Genomic DNA, 23200 nt, shown 5'->3' on the forward strand with positions numbered 1-23200 from the left:
TAAAGAAAGCTTTCTCCTTACTTACCTATCAAAAAAAGGTAATTTCACCACTTAATTTGGATGAATCTATGGTGCAAATGAGGTGACACTACTAGGAAAAGGGATATAGATGGAAATGACACTAATGGCGCACCAGACTTGTGGTGCGCCATTAGTATATACTAATGGCGCACCACCTTCTGATGCGCCATTAGTTTTGAAACTACTAATGGCGCACCCTGCCCACGGTGCGCCATTAGTACCAAAAAAAATTTTAACTAGTGCGCCTGTCCAAACATACTAATGGCGCATCCACTGGTGGTGCGCCATTACTAGTTGTAACTAGTAATGGCGCACCAGCCAGAAGGTGCGCCACTAATGTTATTTTTTTTATTATTGTTTTTATTCCTTTTTTTGCAAAAGTACTAATGGCGCACCACCAGGGGATGCGCCATTAGTAACATGGATTACTAATGGCGCATTTGTTGCTGGTGCGCCATTAGTAAGTGGGCAGCAACAAGATATTTTGGACAGCCTCTCCTCCCACACTCACTTTCTCCCCACTTCATTCTCTCCACCGCCTCCTCTTTTTCACCTCATTTCCACCATAGATTCATTCAAATTAAGTGGTTAAGTTACCTTATTTTGCTAGGTAAGTAAGGGGGGAAGCTATATTTATGTTGTTCTCCCTACAACAATGTGCACATGCACTTTTTATGGCCTAGCTAGATCTATGTATGTTCGTGGTGTTGCATATGTTTGTGGTGTTGCATATGTGTTTGTGTTTGGAGGTGTACCGGTATTTCAAATGCGATAGTTGCCAATATTTTGCCGGAATGTTGATTCATTTCCGTTTCGGCGAGAATTTTGGCATTAAGCATTCTTTTTGGTCCTATTTTTAGGGAAAGTCATGCCAAATATTTTCTTGGTTCTAAAATATCGTTTTGCTCTACCCCGCAGGCGACCATGGTCCGCACGATGACCGAAGGCATCATGAATAGGTTTCTGAGGTCCGCGAAGGCCGAGATGCTTCAAAAGAACGAGACAGAGATAAGATGTCCGTGTCGAAGATGCAAGCTGAATAGCCTTATTGCGGACCCGGATTCCGGGCAGGTGCGGGACCACCTGCTCTTGCGTGGTTTCATGGATGGCTATCGGTGGCAAGGTGATGAAGATGACTACGAAGTCGTCCATGGGGGCCGGGCAAGAAATGAGGAAGGGCAGCAAGACAACCACCGCGGCTCGGGGGGGCGAGAAGACGAAGAATCCCCGGGAGATGATCACAACGGTGATGCTGTACACAGTCATCATGTAGAAGATGCAGGACATGATGATGATGCCGGCGGAGCAGACGACGCTGGACCATCGATGGGCTGGGTGCAGGACCCTCATATTCAAGAGCTGCTTCTCAAGCAGACGGATAACACAAGAGTTGCCGCCCGAGAGAAAGCCAAGATGGATCAACTTGAGTTAGACGCGGTTACTCCATTGTATGAAGGATGCAGGCCCGAGGATACCCGCCTGAAAGTAACGCTCATGGCTCTGGAGATGAAGGTAAAACACAAAATGACCGACGCATGCTTCGACGAGAACATGTCATTCTGGCACGAACGTCTTCCCAAGGGGAACAAGTGCCCGACCAGTTTGGAGGAGGCGAAGAAAATCGTGTGTCCTCTGGATTTACCGCACGTGAAATACCATGTGTGCATGAACAATTGCATCATTTATCGGGACGAGCACGCGGAGTCTACCATATGTCCGGTGTGCGGTGTCACTCGATACAAGAAGAGGAAGAAAGCTCCTCGAAAAGTGGTGTGGTACTTTCCGATGACTCCTCGTCTGCAGCGGTATTTCGCGGACCCTAAGGTAGCAAAGCTCCTGCGTTGGCACGCAGATAGGGAGGAGAAGAAGCGAGAAGATGACGCAAATGATCCGGAGATAGATAAAAAAGACAAGATGCTGAGTCACCCTAAGGATGCGAGCCAGTGGCAAGCGTTGAACTTCGAATACCCAGAATTTGGGAACGATCCAAGGAACATCATGCTGGGCGCGAGCACCGATGGAGTCAATCCGTTTGGCAGCCAGAGAAGCACACATAGCACCTGGCCTGTGTTCGTGTGGATGTACAACCTTCCCCCCTGGTTGTGCATGAAGAGGAAGTACATTCACATGAGTATGCTAATTGAAGGGCCGAAACAACCAGGGAACGACATCAATCTGTATCTGGGGCTGCTGAAAGAGGAGATTGACACGCTGTTAATTATCCCACGGTTGACTTTAGCCGACACGATGGGCTATGTATTTTTAGTTCTCCAGTGGTGTCATCCTAGATTAATTCACTCACATCATAGTTGTTCCTCTTGGTTCACTGGAACACTTTTTCATGTAACCAGAGGTTTTAGTATGAACATTGTATGGCTGTCTTGTTTTACACTGGAGATTAGTTAGTCTCCTGGAAGGATGGGGATATCAGGGTGTAGATGATTTGTACTGCGGTTGTCTGATCTGTCTTGTAGCATGATTTTTTTACTTGCTGTGGCTTTGCTCAGATTCCTATAATTTAGAGAAGCATATTGTTATATGATTAACTCTGGCCAACACGATGGGCTGTGCATTTTTAATTTTCCAGCGGGTGTGATGTTAGCTTAGTTTACTGTATCGTTGCTCTTGGTTCACAGGTTTTTAGTATGAAGAATGCGTTATTATTTGTGTCTGCCTTTGATTGTTTTTCACTGGAGAATTAGTTGTGTCTCTCGTGGAAAGGGTGAGGGGATACAAAAGACTGGAAGGTAGATTGCAATCAGATGAGATGATATGTGGTCTGATAAGACGCTTTCCGTCCTGTTGGTGATATATGTTTTGTGTAGGTTGCTTCCACCAGTGATGCATACATGCATTGTGCTATGAGATTAAACAGGGAGAGGGATGCTAACGCTCCTTTTGCTTGGCAGTATAAAGTACTAGTAAGTATAGATAAGAGGTTGGTTTTTTGAGGAATCAACAGTTAACGGGTGAGGCTCAGGCTGCAGTGATGGCTGCAGTATAAAGTAATATTCTTGTTTCGGTGTACATATGTAGGACACAAACAATTAAGGTGTCTATTTTGATTTAGTGCCTTTGCCTCCACTGCCTTTATCTGGATTGAAGCTTGCTTGTGTTTACTTCTGATTACAAGATCTCCATACTCGGAGATTTCTTTATATATGTTGTAGTATAAATATATTGTTTTGTCATTCTGTAATTGTTAGTGGAATTTACACTGTAAATGTTAGTGGGTTTACAGTGTACTTCTAGTGGATTTTTGCTCTGTATTTGCTAGTGGCATTTTTACTGAAACTAAATTGAAAATGGGACTCTGTGCACCAAGTGCATGCATGCTGCTGCTGCTGCTGCTGTACTACTTGTCAAGTGATGCTGTTGCTGCTATCTGCGAGTTGCTGCTGCTAGTTGTGATTTTGTCAAGTGATGCTACTGCTACTTGTGATTAATTTCCGTTTCTCCTGAAACGTTGATTAATTTCCGTTTCGGTTGAGAAATGGGGCACTCCAAGGTCAAGAAAATTAGCAAAGGTCATGCCCAATTTTCTTGACCTAGAAGGTGCCCGATTCTCAACCGAAATAAAAATTAATTTGCTTTAGTGGTTGGATTAGTTTAGTATTTTTTTCACACACTCAGACACCCTTGCTTGCCATGTGTGTGAGAGAGATAGTGAGAGGAGACAAGAAGAAGGGGGTTAGGAAGATGTTGCCTGCTCATCAAAGCTAACCATCTCCCCCTTTTCACCCCTTTTCCTTTGTCTTTTGTGGGTTGCAAGGAAGCTACTGTCTTAGCTAGCTTAGCTTGTGCACAAATCCCAGTGTTACAATCTAGAAAATTAGCCTACAAAGATGAGGTCCCATGCTGGCTGTACCACTGCATCATGCAACAGTGCCTTCAAGATCCAAGGCAATATCACAAACATCATAGGCAATTTGACCAAACTCACAACCTTGTATCTTTGCAGCAACCAACTTTCTAGACACACCCCTCAAGAACTAGGTTACCCTGAGAACGTGGACTTGGACCTTAGCAACAACACACTAACAGGTTCTATCCCAAAACACCTAGGCAATATCACAAACATCTCTCAATTGTTCCTTGACAATAACCAACTTTTTGGCGACATTCCTCGAGAATTAGGTTATTTGGTCAACTTAGAGATCTTGTTCCTTGACAATAACCAACTTTTTGACCAAACTTTGTTTCTATTTAGAGAGAAACATGGCCCACAACGATGAGGCCGGGGGTTCGGGCGGCAAGGCATTCTGGGAGCTGTCCCGGGAGATGGAGGAACAACCTCACTTATATGAGGCCGCCGCCTTCCCCACCGATCCTGAGACCACAGATGGTGCCGCCGAGGATGACCACACTGATGCCACCACTGATGGTGCCGCCGAGGATGCCACCACTGATGATGGCGGCGCACGCACAGATGGCAGCCAACCGAAGAGGCAACGGAAGGACCGGCGCCCGATCATTCTCCGCACCCTCAAGGAGGAAGTTACTAAAGTGGACTCCAACGGGAATCCAACGGCGCCCGAACGAATAGTCAAGGGGTACTCGCTTCAGCTCGGGTGCATTGTCCGGAGCACCGTCTCGATCAACACCGAGAACCTGAGGCATCCTGACCGAGGGAATTTGCGCAACCTCCTCTTCACGAAGCTGCACGAACGATACAAGTTCCCCGCTGAATTTGAAAACACAAGCCTCAAAGGGAATAAAGTGAACAATGCTGCCCTCACGAAGATGAGCAAGGCCCTGTCTACTTGGAAAAGCAATGTGAAGAGAATGATCGAGAAAGGTGAGAGTTATCAGAAGATCAAGGAGAAAAATCCTTCGATCACCGAAGATGACTACAACGACTTCAAGATCAATTGCTCGAGCACCGCAAGCTCCCAATCAAGTGAGTGGGGGAAACAAATGCGGGAGCTGAACATAGGGGAACACACACTCGGTCCCGGCGGTTACAGAGTGGCGGAGCCTATATGGGACAAGGAGGAGGCGGACCGTGCCGAGCAAGGCCTACCGCCCCTCTTCGATAAATACGGTGACAAGCAGACCAAAAACTTTGTCAGGGCCCGGCACAAGAAGGACCCAAAAACAAAGGAGCTTACCACGGATCCGAAGACCAGGCAGCTTGAGCTTGTTCTGGTAAGGAATACACCCCCGTGTAATTAGCTCCATATGGTTGCATTCTAATTAATGAAGCCAAATTTCTAAATGGTTCACATTCCTTCTGCAGGCGACTGAAAGCAGTAGCGCGGGGTCGACTAAGAGCAACCCTTGGGACACCACTCTAAATAGGGGGTTGAATGTAATGAAGAACAAGGATAAGCTCAGTAAGCCGACGTCAGCTGGTCGTGTGGCCGGCAAAGGCTTGTCGACAAAATGGGGGTCATACTATACCGCTGGTGTGCGGAAGGAGAAAAAGACCAGCTCGGAAAGCCAGGCGCGAGAGGTTCAAGAACTCAAGGCACAGGTGGCGCGGATTCCGGAGATTGTCCAAGAGCAAGTGGAACAACGACTCGGAGCGACGATCACCGCCCTTGTGCCTACCTTGATCTCGGGGTTGAGTGTGTGGATTGCGGGCGGCCAACAGGGGCCGCCCCCGATTCCTAGCTTCACGGCCAGCAACTCGCATAATGCGATGGCGGGGCCATTGGTGCCTCTGGCGGAGGCGACATTGGTGTCTCCGACGCCGGCACGGGAGCTTAATGCACCCGGGTGTACGCCGGCCGGCACCTCTGCAGCAAGCGGCACCTTCGTCAACTGCACGCCCGCCGTTGGCGGTGCGTCGACATTAGCCGAGCTCGACGCCATCATCACGGTAACTAATTAAGCCTCTCTCGGCCGAGGACTTCATCTCCTTGCCTTTGACCGGGCATCCCTGACGCCCTACATGTTTTCGCAGGGCGCCGCCGACGTTCCGTGCACTCTCCTCCACTTCGTGAACAACGAGTTGGTCGATGTCGCCAAGGGCAAAATCGTTCAACCGGGCAACCCCTTGTTCCACGTTACCCAGATGCCACCCAACTTGTTTAGGGTTCAACTGGTTCGGGTGCTGCCAGGCTGCGACGACTTGTTACCTCCGATTCCACCCGTCGGGGCCGACGATGAAGACGTGATGACCCTCAGCGCCTGCCTGAGCTGGCCCCTGCTTTGGCCGAAGAGCCAGATTCGTTTGGGGGCGGGGGACACCACCCCAAAGACAACACCGCCAGTCGTGCCGGCGCCAAGTCGGCCCCATGGCAAGACTGCCGTAACGGTGCCGGACATCCCTATGCCACTGGATCCAAACATGCATATGGCACAGGATCAGAACGACGACGACGACGATGATGATACATTTGGCAACGTCGATCAGTACTTTGCCGATCATGGGTACGATGGCGACTTCATGGGGCCTCCTTCTCAAGAACCAAACCCAACAAAAGACGTGTGCGATCTAGCTGGTACCGCGGAGAAGCCAAGTTGCAACAGGCGCCGTCTGACGTTCAGCTCTCAGGAGACGCCTCCAGCTGCCGACTTCACCGAGCCTCAGATAGGCGAGATGCGAAATATTATCAGCCCCAACACACTCAAGAAGGCGGTCTGTGAGCAGAACTCGGCCCCATTACAGGAGAAGAAGAAGGCACGCAAAAGAAAGACTAAGAAGGGTGCGAGCCAGCCGGCACCGAGTACGATCCGTGCTTAGGACGGGCCACCTTCACCGCAGGATATCTCGAGGAGGGTGCATGTGGCGGGTAGGGCGATGCTACCGACAAATATGCTCAATGCTGCAACCGGTGCTATGCGGAGTCTGCATGACAGTGTTCTTTCTTTGGAGAAGCGGCGTCTAAGGGAGAAGGATGTGGCATACCCAGTTTTCGCGGCCAAGGTGCCAGAGGGCAAGGGCTTTGTGGATAACTCCATCGGGCGTACGATCGTCCTGCGTTTTGATGACATCCACGCTATGTTGAACCTTCATCCGCTGCACTACACCTTCGTTCGGCTATTTTCGCTGAGTATGGAGATGCGGATCATTCGCGACAAGACCCCGGACATCGTGATAGTCGACCCCTTCTACATGCGTGCCAAGATCTTGGGCAGCGCTAGGGACCGGCAAGTCGCGAGTTCTTACCTCGAAGGCGTCATTCTAGCAAACCAAGATAATGATAACTTCCTCGTGCCTTACTTTCCCGAGTAAGTCCTCCCCTCAACCGGCCCGTAACATATGAATTCTTACATTTCGATCGTTTTTCTTTTAACATTCCGTGTTTTCTGCAGTGACACACGTTGCACGCTCATCCTCCTAAGCCCCAAATCTTCCATGGCCACGTATTTCGACCCGGACCGTCAGTCGAACTTAGACTACACAAATGTCAAGAAGGTTCTTGATGATGTTCTCCCCGGCTACGCCAAATCTGGAGGCACCTTCACCAGGCCTATTCGTAAGTACGGCAAGCACGTGTTCTCCCACAATACGATGTTCTGCTGCGTCAAGCAGCCGCCTGGCAGTCAGAAGGGTGCCTACTACGCCATCCATCACATGCGGGCGATCGTACGGGACCATCATCACCTTCTGCTACCGAGTAAACTCAAAGATTGGGCCACGAGCGTGTTGGCAATCCAGGACGCGGACCTCCGACAAGAATTCTTTCGCATCCAGTCGGAGTTTGCGGAAATCATCCATCAAGATGTCCTTCGTACCTCGGGGCAGTTCTACCTCAGAAATCAACCGTCCAACAGTGACATCGACACAATGCTACAAATGCAGGCTGACAACGACCGTTATTTCATGACTCCCACGATAGACGGCGGCTTCATCCACGCTCCGGTCCCTTGAGTCGAGTCGAAAGCAGTGATGCTGTGTCTAGTTCTGAAACATCGATTGGCTCATGTTGTAATTAAACTTTAATGAACTTGTAGTATGTCTCTTTGGTTTCGAGAGTCGTTCAACTTAGATGTAATCGATGCTATTAATGTCTTGCTTTTCTCTTCCGATCGTTCTGTTGCATAATTATATATTGCTTATGTATTGTCTGTGAATTGGTACTAACGTTTCGTTTGGCTAGTGCATAGCGATGCCGACGTATGTCGTGTACAAGGGTAAGGTTCCCGGAGTCTACGATGACTGGGAGGAGTGTCGGAGACAGGTTCACTGATTCAGCGGTAACAGTTACAAAGGGTACACCACTAGGGCCGAGGCCGAATCTAGATACGCCCGCTATCTAGCGGGAGAGGGGAGGGAGCGTTGGAGGAACCGGATGAAGACGAGTTTCATCGTGATGATGCTCATCGTGATGACCGCAGCTCTCTTCTATGTGATGGTAGTTTAGATGATCGATATCGACTTGTAATGTGAAGACAAACTCGCTACTCGCGGTCTCGAGACTTGTAATATAATGTTCTATCTTTGTTCGGTCTTTTCAATTCGGAGACTAATATGATGAATTGTATTCAAAGACTAATATGATGAATTGTATTCAAAGACTAATCTTCTATTGTATTCGATGAATCTGTTGTTGATGTGTGCTGTCTATATTTTGTCAAATTATACATTTTGTAACCTGTGCAAAAAATAGAAAATAAAAAAAATAAAAAAACCTAATATTCATACTAATGGCGCATCACATGACAGTGCGCCATTAGTATGACAAAGCATACTAATGGCGCATCACTGGTAAGTGCGCCATTAATATGCCATGTTTACTAATGGCGCATCCAGTGGTGGTGCGCCATTAATATGTCAAAGCACCTGGATATACATGCCCCCTCGGAGGCATACTAATGGCGCACTCTGGCCTATACTAATGGTGCACCCGCGGTGCGCCATTAGTATACCAGATACTACTGGCGCACCAGGTGGTGCGCCATTAGTAAAAATTACTAATGGCGTGCTGTTAATGGCGCATCACAGATGCGCCATTAATGGCCATACTAGGTGCGCCATTAGTAGGGGGTTTTCTAGTAGTGGGAGGAGGAGGAGGCAGCCGAGACAAGCTTGGGGGAGGAGGTGGAGAGAATGAAGTGCGGAAAGTGAGTGTGTAGGTGGTTGTCCAAAATATCTAGCTGGTCCCAGGTTACTAATGGCGCACCACCTACAAATGCGCCATTAGTAACCCTGGTTACTAATGACTGGTACGCCATTACTAGTTAAAACTAGTAATGGCGCACTGTGGCCTGGCGCGCCATTAGTATTTTTGGAAAAAAATTGTTAGTAGTGGTGCACCAACACATGGTGCGCCACTGCTATATAGTAGTGGCGCACCACATGTCTGGTGCGCCATTAATGTCCATATTATCTATAGCCCTTTTCCTAGTAGTGCGGGGATGACGGCGGGGATGATGGAGGGGCTCCTTAATTTCTACAAAAATAAAAACCCTATAAGTTATCACTAATACATCCTGAATAGTGTCATACATATAACATCACTAATACATAGCGAATGACGAGTATCAACAACGAGGATGCGGGATAGGCATCGTCGACGTAGATGCGGGAATAATTCCTCAAACTAAAAAAATAACAACAAATATGACATGTTCAACTAGTTCTATTAATTCAACTAGTTCTTATTAAAAATAAACTTACTATAAATAGAAATAAACTAATTCATCTAAAAATAAACTAGTTCAACTAGTTATATTAATTTTCTTACTAAAATACATTAGTTCTATTAATTCAACTAGTTCTTACTAAAACCAAACTAGTTCAACTAGTTTATTAATTCACTTACTAATTATTTTATACACTTACTAAAAACCGTAAAAAAAATATGTTATACATTAGCAAAAAACTAAAGTGAAAAACAGAAGAAAAAAAAGAGATGGAGGGAGGAGGAAGGAGAGAGGAGGAGGGGGAGGAGGCCGGAGGAGGAGGAGGGAGGGGCGGGGGTGGAGGGAGAGGGGGCGGGGGGTGGCCGGAGGAGGAGGAGGGAAGGGGCGGCCGGAGGAGGAGGAGGGAGCGGCGGTGGGAGGAGGGCGGCTGGAGGAGGAGGCGGGAGGAGGGAGTACCTCGGCGAGGAGCAGCGCGACGGCGGCGGACAACGGGTTCGGCTCGGGCGAGAGCGAGTGAGAGGGAGAGTGAGTGAGAGGGGGCAGTGAACCGCCCCACGATAAGGTAAGTAAGTAGTAGCGCATTTAAGAGATACGCGCTACTGCTAAAGGACGTAGCAGTAGCGCCTGTCGTGCATACGTGCTACGGCTAAGTGGGGTTTAGCAGAACGCGTTACTGCTAAAGTAGTAGCAGTAGCGCGGTCTAATTAAACTCGCTACTACTAAGTAGCAATAGCGCCTTGTTTTCTCCAGCGCTACTGCTAAGATATTGTGTATAAGGTTTTCCCTAGTAGTGAGGGGGGGAGGGGTTAGCTGGTTTTCTCTGGGAAGATATTCTTTACATGGGCTGTCTTTCAGCCAGGTTTTCTTAGGATTGTGTGGGGTGTGAGTTTTGGTGGTGTAGTGTTTTGGTTGTTATCCTAGACTCGTATGGTTTCTTTAACGAAATCAGGGGAGCCATCCCTTTTATTCAAGATTTTTTTTAAGATACCATGTCCATTAGGATACAGATATAACAAGTTTGGTGATACTTTGCATACGCAATCCAATGATCAAAGACACTATGCTTAATGTTTCCTATAGTTTCACATTTTGTATTTTGAAATTCTGCAATGAATGATTGCATTGTTATTTAGTCTTCCAGGGTGGAGAATTTTTCTTCTGCCTTGCGCTAATGAAAAGTCCCCTCGCTACTAGGGAAAACCCTAGTAGTAGCGCTGGTTTTGTGCTCACTAGTAGCGCGGGTAGGCGCACTACTAATAAGGCACTACTAATAAGGAACTACAGCTACTGCTAGGACAAATAGCTGCAGTGTTTGTTCAATCCCACGCTACTGCTAATGTAACTACTGGCAGCGTGTTTTCTCTCCATCACTACTAGTATTTTTTTAATTTTTTTAGTGTATTTATGCGCCATCGTACAAATACTGATACAATACCAGTTATGAGGTTTACATCATTATGTCCATAACAGTGTGTCAAATGAAGGTGGATTAGGTTCAAGTGGAGGCAATATGTGGTGCATGTCAAAAGTATACTACTAATCCAAACTTGATCTAGTTTGGACTAGTAGTACTTTCGATGTGCACCACATGTTGCCTCCACTTTAATCTAATCCGCCAGCACAAGCTATTTAACCATCATCATAGTCATTACCACCAACAGTATTTATTTAATCACCACTAACACTAGCTAATAATAATCATCATAGTCATTGCATAGTCATTACCACCAACACTAGCTATTATCATCATAGTGATAGTGTAGCATATCATCATCTTCAAACTCATTTCTAGCTAGCTAATCACTCCTGCTGCTCTCTCTCAGGTAAAATAACATAAAACATGTGCAGCTCTCCTCCTTGATCAAGTTGGAGCATGCAGATGAACATGTCTCTTAATCGTGGGTTGCGCTTCTGCTTGCTACCCCCTAGTACTTGTATGCGCTCCCCCATCACATATTTGGTCCAGTCTTGCACTATTAAGCATCCGTCGCTAATCTTGAATGCACTAGAGTAATCTGTATGATATCTTGGCCGTAAGCTAATAATACTCATGGTGCCTTTAGTCTCGATCCCATAAGGCACAACATTCATCGGGAGTCCCTGTTGAAGAACATCGTATGGTAACATACTTGCAATGAAGTTTAGCTTCAAAAATAATGTATGGAAAAGATGCACTGAGGACAAATAGTAAAAATCTTACCATCCTTCTTAAATAGATGTGACCATAGTTCATTAGGAACACTATTGGTCGCGCGTTTTCAGTACTAACATTTCTAAATGCAGGAAGAAAATTTGTCTTGACAGTATCAAGATCCGCAAGCCATGAAACATAATGACTGAGCTCCTGCAGTTGAGTTCAGTCCCGGCACAATATACGGTCGTGTCTATCAAGTGTTGGACATGTTTGCTTGCACCGAAATAAGCTGACAATACAAATTAGTTGTCAACTATTTTTGAATAAACAATATCAAAGACATAAATATGGTTGAGAAACTTACATAATGGTATAACTGGAGGCGTCTGCACATCGAACCAGATGTCGGTATTACCTTCAATATCATCTTTCGGACGAATATCAAAGGTGATAACCATATCAGGCTCAAATGCATAAGTCTTGCATAGTGCTCGCCATGTTTTGCATCCAAAATAGGTGTAGTCGTCTGAATTGTATAATTTTACGTTGAAAATATAACCATGCTCGGTCTTCAAGTAAAATTTCTTTTCCTCCATAGTATGACTGAAACCTATCTTATCCAATACAAAAACTCTTGCATGGCAGGAGATATGCTAGTAGAATAGTAAAAAAAGACGTGTCATGCTTAATGTCATGCTTAAATTATAAGTTGACGCAAATGAAGCAAATGTCATACTTAATTATGAAAAAAGACTTGTCGTTGTGACTTACTGTATCCACTTCAAAGTTCTCGTCCAGCTTGATGCTGAAGCGCCTATCATCATCTAGGAAGATTCCGTCGCACAGGCCACGCTCGTCTTCGCAGTATTTGCAAATACCGAAATCCTTTTCGTCGTCAGACATTTCCTATGTTCATAGTTAAAACATTAATTGAAAATCGATCGAAGACAACTGCCAGGATACTCAACACACAAATCCGGGGCACTCGATATTTCCTACATATTCTGGCACAAGTCATGCCAAAATTCACAGAAAAATCCAGCATGATCTTTGCTAAAATAGGACATATCGAGCGCCTGAAATTTGCCAGAGCGGAAATGAATCAACACTCCGGCAAAACATAGGCCACTCGGAGGTGTAACCTGTAAACATGACCGGCCACTTGGATATTGAGCAACACAAGATATACATTTCAAAATACCTTATAGGACTCAAATTAGCATGCATTCAATAAGCAAAAGTAAATCATCTCATGCGTCTGTACATCGTCGAATATTATCACTAATACATCATGAATAGTGTCATAAATATAAAATCACTAATACAACTAAAACCCTAGCACACGACGGGTATCAGCGCGGGCGGTGGACACCCACAGAGAAGGAACCATCACGGGATCATAGCTCCAGTGAGATCCCTGGAGCACCTACCAGGTATTGGAGAACCTGTGCTCCAACGCAAACAAGTAGCGACGGACGTGCGCGTCCTCCTCACTGACACGGTGATGCACCACCTCCGCGGAGTCCTCGAGCCTCTGGACTGTCACTGGCCCACGCGACCGCCACCAAAAAAGGTTCGGGTCAACGACAGGCTGGCTCCTCACCAACCTGCGCCCCCCGGTAGGTAGCGCCTCCTAGTACCACCCCGGCGGAGCCCAGTCCCGGACATGGCCCATCTGGTCAAGCAGGTGCCGTCCTCCGCCGACTCGACGACGAGGATGCAAGATAGACATCGTCCATGTCGAGGCGGGAAAAATTGCTTTAACTAAAAAATAGCAACAAGTTCTACTGACTAGTTCTATTAATTCAATTAGTTCTTACTAAAAATAAACTTACTATAAATAAATATATTCTAGTACCTAATTAGTACCTAGTTCTTACTAACTAATTAGTACACAGGAACTACTGCCCTAATTACCATATAATTTGATGAACCTATAGGGGTGGAAAGTGGTAGCGGATATTCCAATTATCCAACTATAAAGTGAAATAAGTGGTCAAATTTTACTCGTTTTATGATTCATCTTAGAAATTTCATTCGTTTCTACCCTTACATGAACCCTAACTCATTTGAGCCGCATCCGCATCCGATTTGTTTCCACTCTTACATGAACCCTAACTATTTTGATGCAACTAAAATATAAAGAAACCCTAGGCAGAGGTAGGGGAGAGGGAGGAGCAGGCGTGCTCACCTCGGGTGCCTGCGACAAGGGAGGGGCAGGGCGGCGTCGAGGTCAGGATCGGGGCTCGGGCGCGCGGTGGATGGCGGCGTCGAGATCGGGGTCGGGGCGGCGTCCGGGGCGGGGGAGGCGTTGAATCTGGGGTCGGGGCGACGTAGAGGGTGTGCGGAGAGCGCGCAGCGGCCGACGGGCGACGGCGGCGGCGAGAGTGGAGAGTTGGATTTCGGGGAAGTGGTCGTGCGGAAGGACGAACCCCGTGGTTAAGTCAGAAGTAGCAGTAGCGCGTTCCAGGAAGAGCGTTGCTGCTACGTTAGCTACAGCGCGTTCTAGGATACACGTTGCTGCTACTCCTTTCTCTTTTTTCCCCTTTTTCATTTAGTTTTCTTCACATTTTTTTTCTTTCACCTTATTCTATTTCTTTCATTTTCAATTACCTTTCTATTTTCTTTCCATTTAATTTTATATCCTTTAGCAGTAGCGAGTTTAGATTAAAACGCGCTGCTACAAATAAAGTAATGGTAGCGTGGTTCGTTATAGGTCGCTACTACTGTGTGTAGCCTATCGGCTAAGCCGTGGGAATTTTAGTAGTAACATGTTTAGAGCAAGACGCGCTACTGCTAGAACTTTATCTGCAGCGCGGTTTTCTCAGGCGCGCTACTGCTACTTAGCACCAGCGTGCTTTTTTGATCCTCGCTACTGCTAAAGTTCTGTTTATAAGGTTTTCCCTAGTAGTGCCTATATATCTATTAACTATTCTGCTAGAAATTGCACGATCCTGATTAACTTGAAGTTTGATTATATTGGTAATGACTTCACCTAGGCAGAAAAACGTATCGTTCTCTATTCCTCTTATTAAATCTTAATATGGACCGACAACTTCGGCAAAGACATCATATGTGACTCCCTCTGTCCAGGTTTATTGGCCTCAAAGACCAAGACGCTAGGACCAAGGCAGTGGAGTTGTTCCAGTAAATATCTCGTACCCCGCGTCCAGGTAAAGTGCTTGAATGTTTTAGCTCCCATATACTTAACTTGTCGGTTAAGCGAAAGTACAATTGGTGTCATAAGCAGGTTATAAAGAATAGAATAATATAGTTTTGCTTAGTTAAAGGAGAGAGAGAAGATGAGAGGGAAGAAAGGGGGCTCTTGGTTAGTACCCAGCTGCAACATAAGATCCAAGATGCTTTGTGAGGATGTAAGGTGGACTAACTATTGATAAACTAGTATATATTTGAAACTAATTATTGTACATGCCGGCTAAGAGGTTGACTATAGATGACATGACAATTTCTTATAGCCGACCGTTGGCTGTATTATTAATCATGCTCTAATCCAGAGTTGCTCTAGGCATGCGTATTGGGCATGCACTGGCAGCATGCTCCAAAGATTTATATACCACAGAATTCCTCTCCTTGTAATTAAGCCTCGCAGGAACATAAGGGATACTGAGGTGAAATCTGCACTTTCCCATGCAACTTAATTATATGTTATACTCCCTCCATCTCGGTTTATAAGGAATGTGCGTCGTTTTGGGTTGATAATTTAGCTAGCTAAATTTGTTTTATATTTGATGAAAAATATATGTTTGGAAACTACATCCACTTAAGAATCCAATAATATATTTTTGGTGAAATATAACTCATATTAGCTAGTCAAATTGATGACCTAGAACTACGTGCACGCCCTATAAACTGAGACAGGGGAGTACTACCCATAGTGGAAGTAACATCACACATATCAAGACAATATAAGTCTATAACCTAATAAATAAATTGTTGCATGAAATCACACATTTGTTACTCTCAACTATAGAGAAGACTAGTAAGATATGCATGCATGTTACCAGTCTAAATTACTCTCCATTATGGATAGTCTAATAGGAACAGATGCTCAGAGGTCTAATAAACCCGGATGAGGGAGCTTGCTTCGAGACAAAGCTGCCTTGTTCTAGTCAATTGAAGGACTGCGAGAATGAGTTCAATTCAAATTAGGCTTACCACATGTAAAATAGTAACCATAATACTAATCTAGCTATATAGTACTGTTTATTATGTTTAGTTTATAACGTACAAACAACAAAGCTATAAATATTTGTATTAAGTTGACCGAAATATGTATATGGCAATCGTGTGGTAGATTGCAAAAACAATCTACCCCATCCAATGTCGTCAGATCCGATTGCGCGCACCTGCCTCGCCCTCCGGATCTCCCTCAAAACACGTCTGCTTCGTTCGATAAATAATCACGACGAGTGCTCCACCATCAATCCCCTTCTTCCCACTGCCACCTCCCTGTTTCTCACGCGCCTACATCGATGAAGCTCTAATCCATGTTATGCTGCTGACCATCCCCACATCACCGTGGTGTCGCTGTCTGGGGGAGACGCCGATAAGGAAAGGGAGCCGCGGGAACGGCACCGCCGACAGAGATGAGCTGCGGCAGCGAGGTGTGGTCCAAGGGTGGCAGGGGAGGCCGTTCCCAGGGACGACGAGAAACGATTGGGTTCATGGTCGTCCGGGGCGGCGATCGAGCGTGCGCCACGAGCTCACGCCATCGCTGCCGATAGGCATAGGTTGGAAGTGCGGCGGCCATGGCTAGACCTCCTTGGCGTCGGGGACCACAAACAGGAGCGCTTCTGCGGCGGATGCGCGTGCTGATCAAATTCTGAAATAGGAGCGCTTCTGCGGCGAACGGGCGTCGGCCCCAGGCGCACGCCGGAGCCGCAGAAGTAGCCCTACTCAAAGGCCATCGGCATTGGCAGTGGCATGTCGCTCCTATACCCGAAGCAGCCGCAGGCCTCCGCCGACGAGAGCCTCCACGGCCTCCACGGACTCACGCCCCCGAGCCACCAAGTCCCGCACACAACGTTGTCACTCCGCTATTGCTACTGAATTCGTCCGTGAATGTGGTGTGTTCTCCTTGGTTCAGTTTACCTTACTGAACTAGTTCAGTGGCTGGTTCCAGCAGCGCCTGCTAACCACTCGTGATGAATCCCTAAAGGTGGTGATGATGATTGAATGAACAATTCTATTTTTTGCAAGCCGGTTGATTGAGATGAAGACATGGTCAGTATACAAGTAGTACTTACTACTGCCTCCGTTCGGAAATACTTGTTTTTGAAATGGATAAAAATAATGTAACTAGAACTAAAATACGTCTAGATACATCTATCTTGTGTACAAGTGTTTTCGGATGGAGGGATTACTTTGTAGGCAAATTTTGCTGGAAAAATGGAGCAAAAATATTTGCATGTTTTCGTACAAATTCCCTATGCCCTGCTTCAGTTTAATTGTTCATGTTGACGTATAATGTGTTGTCTAGTCTATTCCATCAGATCGATTTTTTGGTTGCATTGGCTAGAGCATGCACTTCTACATGGCATTAGGGCAAGAGGTCCTGAGTTCAAGACTCAACTGGCGTAATTAAATTGCAGCCCACTTTCGGTCCATGTTTAGGTCTGAGGGAGCCACACATGATGGGGAGTGTTGACGTATAATGTGTTGCTTAGTCTCTTTCATCAGATCGGTCTTTTGGTTGCATTGACTAGAGCATGCACTTCTACAGTTAACATCACCTAGTATAAAAGAAGCAAATGGTTCAGTATGCTGACGAGCAAGAAGTTATACTCAGCGAGATGGATGAGCAATAGCCAAAAGAAACAGATCAAGGCAGATTTTTGGCTTCCTTTTCCCCCTTTTTTTAGGGTCATGGATGAGGTATTACCATGATCTATAATCTTTGGGCACGTGAGTTGGTCATTGTGTTTTGAGGATTCTCACATTTTTGTGTCAGTGATTAGCATTTGGAATTTCCTTGGGCGTATTTTTGTGGCTTCTTTTCAAAGACTATTTTCAAGTACTATGAATTATGAGGCACCTCTTTTATTGACCTTTGCATCTCATCTATGAGCAGTATTTTGCTTAGTTCATATGGAAGAATAAGTTCTCCAATAGAGAGTGTGTCCTGCAACACTAATTAATGTTCATGCTAACTAAGCTTCTTCTAAAAATACATTTATCTAGAGCTATTACAATACATTTACCCATTTAAAACGAAGGATCTGATCAAGGGTAACAGGGAACTTGTATTCATGAAAATTAATAAGGAGGGAGCAGAATAGAGTAGCAGATCTTTTTATTCAAATTAGTGTGGTAATTTTGTGTAAATCACTCACGATCAAACAATGTGGTAACTTTTGAACCGGGGGAAGTTAGTAACTGAAAACATGCCTCTGTAACTTCTTTGCAAATAGCATAATAATATACACATCGTAACCTGATAAATTACATACCAACATCATGGTAATTTGACCAAAGAAAAAAATATTGAAAAATATACCCCAATAATTCATGTGTAAAATAACATGATAATATACACACAATAGAGTTGATAACTCATGTACAAATAACACGGTAACTTTTGACTCAGGGTAAAAAATGATGAAAAAGCATACCCTTGCCCGACAACTTCTCTGCAAATAGTATGATAATATACTCACTGCAGACGTGATAATTTACACACAAGCAACACAGTAACTTTGACCAAACGAAAAAAAAAGTTCTTAAAAATATACCCGGTAACTTATGCGAAAATAGCACGGTAACATACTAACTGCACACCCAATAACTTACATACAAACACCACAATAATTTTGATTGAAGGGAAAAATGTTGTTGAAAAACATACACCCCCAATAACTTATGTGATAAATAGCACCGCATACCCGATGACTTACATATAAACACCACGGTAACTTTAACCAAATGAAAACAAAGTTGTTGAAAATTATTCTCACAATTTATGTCAAAATAGCACAGTAATATACGTACCCATAACTTACGTACAAACATCACAGTAACTTTGACCAAAGGGAAGAGGTTGTTGAAAAACCATACCCCGATACATATGTGAAAATGTCACAGTAATATATGAACCCGATAATATATGTAAAAACACTGCGGTAACTTTGACAAAGAGAAAAATTTGTTGAAAAACCATACCCCGGTACTTATGTGAAAATGGCACGGTAATATACGAACCGCATAGTGGATAATTTATGTACAAACATCGCGCTAACTTTGTCCAAAGGGAAAAAAGTTATTGAAAAATGTACCCCGGTAACTTATGTGAAAATAGCACGGTAATAAATTTAACCAAGGGGGGAAATTATTGAAAAGATAGCCCCCGGTAACTTATATGTAAATAGTATGATAATATACAAACTTCATACCTGATAACTTAAGTACAAACATCACTGTAACATTTTTTACTAGGGGGAGTGTATTGAAAAATATCATCGGGTAACTTCTATATAAATAGTATGATAATAGACGAAGCTCATACCCGATAACTTAAGTACAATCACCACGGTAACATTTGAAAAAGGGAAAACGTTGTCTACAAACATACCCCGGTAATTTCTATGTAAATAGTATGGTAATATATGACCCTCATTTCTAATAACTTAAATGCAAACACGGTGGTAATTTGCATATGAAAAGGAGGGAAGGGGACTTCCGGGTTCGTGAACCATGTGAACTGATGTGAAACATGCAGAAAAAAAGATGGAACTAGAATGCATAGTCCTAAAACCCAAACAAATGAGGCTAGTGTTTTGGATTTTCAATTACTGTTGGTTGTCTTTTTAAAAAAAATCTCGTCTCAAGTATATACAACTATCATGTAGATTGATTCTAATCAATAAAGGTGTCTACCGTAGCTGGATGTGACGGTGTGGGTTCGATCCCCATCTGTGTCATTTTTTTTGCCTGTTTTTAAACAGTTGTCTGCCCAAAAAATCGGGTGAACCCCGCAACCTCAGAGTTGGTTTGTTCAAGAGGAGGTGGGATCGTAGGCTGGCAACCCAGAATCGGGAGGAGCCCATGAGAGGAGGTAGATCGAAGGGAGCGATTCGTTAGAGACGAGGGGGGTCGTGTGGTAGTTTTGCAATCTGCACAGTTGACAGTTATCATAGTCCTAAGTTGATTGCACTCAATAGTAAACTAACTAGAACGAGAAAGATGGTCAAATTCATTGACTATTGGTGCATTTCGTTCACTCGTCTTTGAACTTTTGAAACAACTTCTCAGAAGACAATATAGCTGTCGCGCAAACGGTGCTGAGCCACTCACCATTTTATTCATGTCTTGAGAATGGTCTCAAGGTCTCGTTAAAGAAAAACTTTAGGAATAGAAGAAAGACCCGCCACAGAAGACTACTCAGGTCACGGTCCATGTCGGACTCTCGAGCCACCGAAAAGTAATCAACGGCACAGACCAAACCATTAACGCCATAAGAGCCATACACGCATTTTACACTCCTCTACTCCACACCGTGGCCGCTTTGATTGACGAATACACGCACGTGTCTCTCGCGAGCTGATATTTCTTGCGACCCGTCTCCGTTGTTCACCGCAAATTCGACTGCACCCCCTGAGAATTCACTGGCAAACGGAAGGGCTCCGCCAAGCACCATGTCGTTGATCATGGCCACCTTCGTAACCCTTGCTTCGTGCTTCACCCCTGCTCCTTGTGCAGCGGCGACAGTCTCGGCGCCGCGTCCACTGCGGGGCAACTACACGCTGATCTCGGCACAGGGCAAGTTCGAGCTCGGCCTCTTCAGCCCTGCCGGCAGCCTCGGCGACAGGTTCTACCTCGGGATCTGGTACAAGAACATCCCCGTCCAGACCGTTGTCTGGGTCGGCAACCGCGCAACGCCCCTCTCTGCCGTCGCATCCGCCGAGCTCCGGGTGTCCGCCGCCGACGGCAACCTTGAGCTCGTCGGTCCCACCAGAGCCTCTGCCTTGCCGGTCGTCGTGTGGTCTTCGAACCTGTCTTCTTCGTCTATGTCTTCATCGCCCGGCAGGAACACAGCGGACATCCGCGACAACGGCAACCTTGTCCTTGTTGACGGCGGCAACTCGTCCAACGTGTTGTGGCAGAGCTTCGACCATCCGACGGACACGCTGGTGCCCGAAGCGTGGGTCGGGGAGAACAAGCTGACCGGCGAGTATCAGGCACTGACGTCGTGGCGGAACGCCCAAGACCCCGCGCCGGGGATGTTCTACGACACGGTGGACCCCAACGGCACCAGCGAATTCTTCTTCATGTGGAACAAGTCCCGCATGTACTTTCGGAGCGGCATCTGGACGGGGCGCATCTTCGCAACCGCGACGGAGGCGACGAGGACCATGCTCTACAACACGACGTACGTCGAGACGCCGGCGTACCGGCGCCTCACCAACGTCGTCTACGACAACGCGACCATCACGCGCATCGTGCTCGATCTCACCGGCCAGGTGAAGGTGTACGTATGGGTGCGCGCGAGGCAGAGCTGGCAACCCTTCTGGACTGCACCCGCCGTGCAGTGCGACGTCTACAAGCTCTGCGGCGCGTTCGGCGTCTGTGATCAGAGGAGCCAGCTGCCATGCCGGTGCCCGCCCGGGTTCGCTCCGGTGTCAGAGGAGGACTGGACGCTCAGCGACTGGAGCGGTGGCTGCCGCCGGCGCTCGCGGCTCACCTGCACGCACAACGGGTCGACGACCGATGGGTTCCTAGCGTTGCCAGACGTGAAGCTCCCCGACGACTCACACGCCGTGGGTGCGGCCAAGAGCAAAGCAGAGTGTGAATCAACTTGCCAAAATAATTGCTCTTGTCAGGCCTACGCCTTCTCTGCCGGGGGCGGGGGATGCACTGTCTGGCATGGAGAGATCCGCAACCTTGAGCAGCTCTACGCTGATTCCGGCGTCTCTGGCTCGGACCTCCATCTCCGGCTTTCAGAAGCAGGATTGCAAGATCTTGGCGTCTCCGGCACAAACGGGAAGAAACGGGGGAGAACATTATGGCTTGTTCTTGGCATCCCATTGGCTGGTGTTGCAGCATTCGGCGTGTCGGTAATACTGGCCTGGAGGATTCTCCATGCTAGGAGAAGACGACTGGCAAACGAGAAGGGATCCTCCTTGGTCGTGTACAGTTATGGCGACCTTCGTGCCGCCACGAAGAACTTCTCGGAGTGGCTGGGCGGCGGCGGTTTTGGCTCGGTGTACCGCGGCGTCCTGAAGCAGCAGAAGGGAGACAACAGAACCCAGCTCCAGGTGGCAGTCAAGAAGCTGGAGAGCCTTGGGCAGCAGGGCGACAAGCAGTTTCGGACAGAGGTGAGCACGTTGGGCTGCATCCAGCACGTGAACCTCGTCCGGCTCCTCGGGTTCTACTCGTCGGACGTTGAAAAGATGCTCGTGTACGAGTACATGCCCCGGGGCTCCCTCGACCGCTACCTCTTCGGCGGCGGCGCGAGCCCGAGCTGGCGCGAACGGTACAACATCATGGTCGGCGTGGCAAGAGGGCTGGCCTACCTGCACCACGGTTGTCACGACTGCATCATACACTGTGACATCAAGCCGGAGAACATCCTGCTAGACGAGGACATGTCCCCGAGGATCGCTGACTTCGGGATGGCAAAGCTGGTGGGGAGGGACTACAGCCGCGCACTTACGACCATGCGGGGCACCATCGGGTACCTGGCGCCGGAGTGGATCTCCGGGCAGCCCATCAGCGCTAAGGCGGACGTGTACAGCTTCGGGATGGTGCTATTCGAGCTCATCTCGGGCCGACGAAACTCCGACGGATACAGCGAGGTGGAGGCGATAGGGAGCTGGAGCAGTGATTCGTGGACCTTCTTCCCTGTATGGGCTGCGGGGAAGGTGGTGGAAGGGGAGGTGGCCGCCGTGGCAGACCCGCGGCTGCGCGGCAACGTGAGGCCGGAGGAGGTGGAGCGGGCGTGCTGGGTGGCGTGTTGGTGCATCCAGGACCAGGAGGCGCAGCGGCCGACCATGGCGCAGGTTGTGCAGGCGCTGGAGGGCGCCGTTCAGGTCAACGCGCCGCCGGTGCCGCGGGCGCTGCAGCACCTCGTCCACCCGGCGAGGCTGCACCAATCTTCTTACACGCTGACCAAAATTACACATTCGGACTAGGTGTTGAAGTCAGCGTTGCGTACTAGTACTGTCAAAGCACGTGTGGCCTTTTTTCTTCGAATCAGTCAGGAGAGCTACATGCATTCAAGAGAGAGGAACGGAAGCACGACCAATTCAGCAGCTACAAATCCAACAAATCAAAGCTACTACAAACGGGCTAAAACGACAAGACAAGACATAAAAGGTTAACATGATGACCACCACTAATAACTGTACACGGGGGTCCTATGACCTCTCTCTGATGCTAATCTATTGTCTTTGAGTTCTAATATTTTTTGTGACATGATTGGCAATGAACTTCCACTATAATTTTATAGTGGCTATGCAGACCGGATTCGTGAGTTACTAGATGTTTCACATG

The 23200-nt window shown here is 46.9% G+C and overlaps 1 protein-coding gene across 1 annotated transcript; it reads left to right on the forward strand.

Annotated features, from left to right (window-relative positions):
• The first annotated feature begins 20343 nt into the window (after positions 1-20343).
• On the forward strand, positions 20344-22839 carry LOC123158286 (G-type lectin S-receptor-like serine/threonine-protein kinase At2g19130). Its single transcript, XM_044576339.1, has one exon. It carries the CDS (start codon positions 20344-20346, stop codon positions 22837-22839), a length of 2496 nt encoding a protein of 831 aa, XP_044432274.1.
• Positions 22840-23200: the final 361 nt, after the last annotated feature.

The sequence above is a fragment of the Triticum aestivum genome, chromosome 7B, assembly GCF_018294505.1.
Source record: "Triticum aestivum cultivar Chinese Spring chromosome 7B, IWGSC CS RefSeq v2.1, whole genome shotgun sequence".
Lineage (NCBI taxonomy): Eukaryota > Viridiplantae > Streptophyta > Magnoliopsida > Poales > Poaceae > Triticum > Triticum aestivum.

What these genes read in the sequence shown, in the direction of transcription:
- LOC123158286 (XM_044576339.1), top strand. Translation starts at nt 20,344, where the DNA reads ATGTCGTTGATCATGGCCACCTTCGTAACCCTTGCTTCGTGCTTCACC.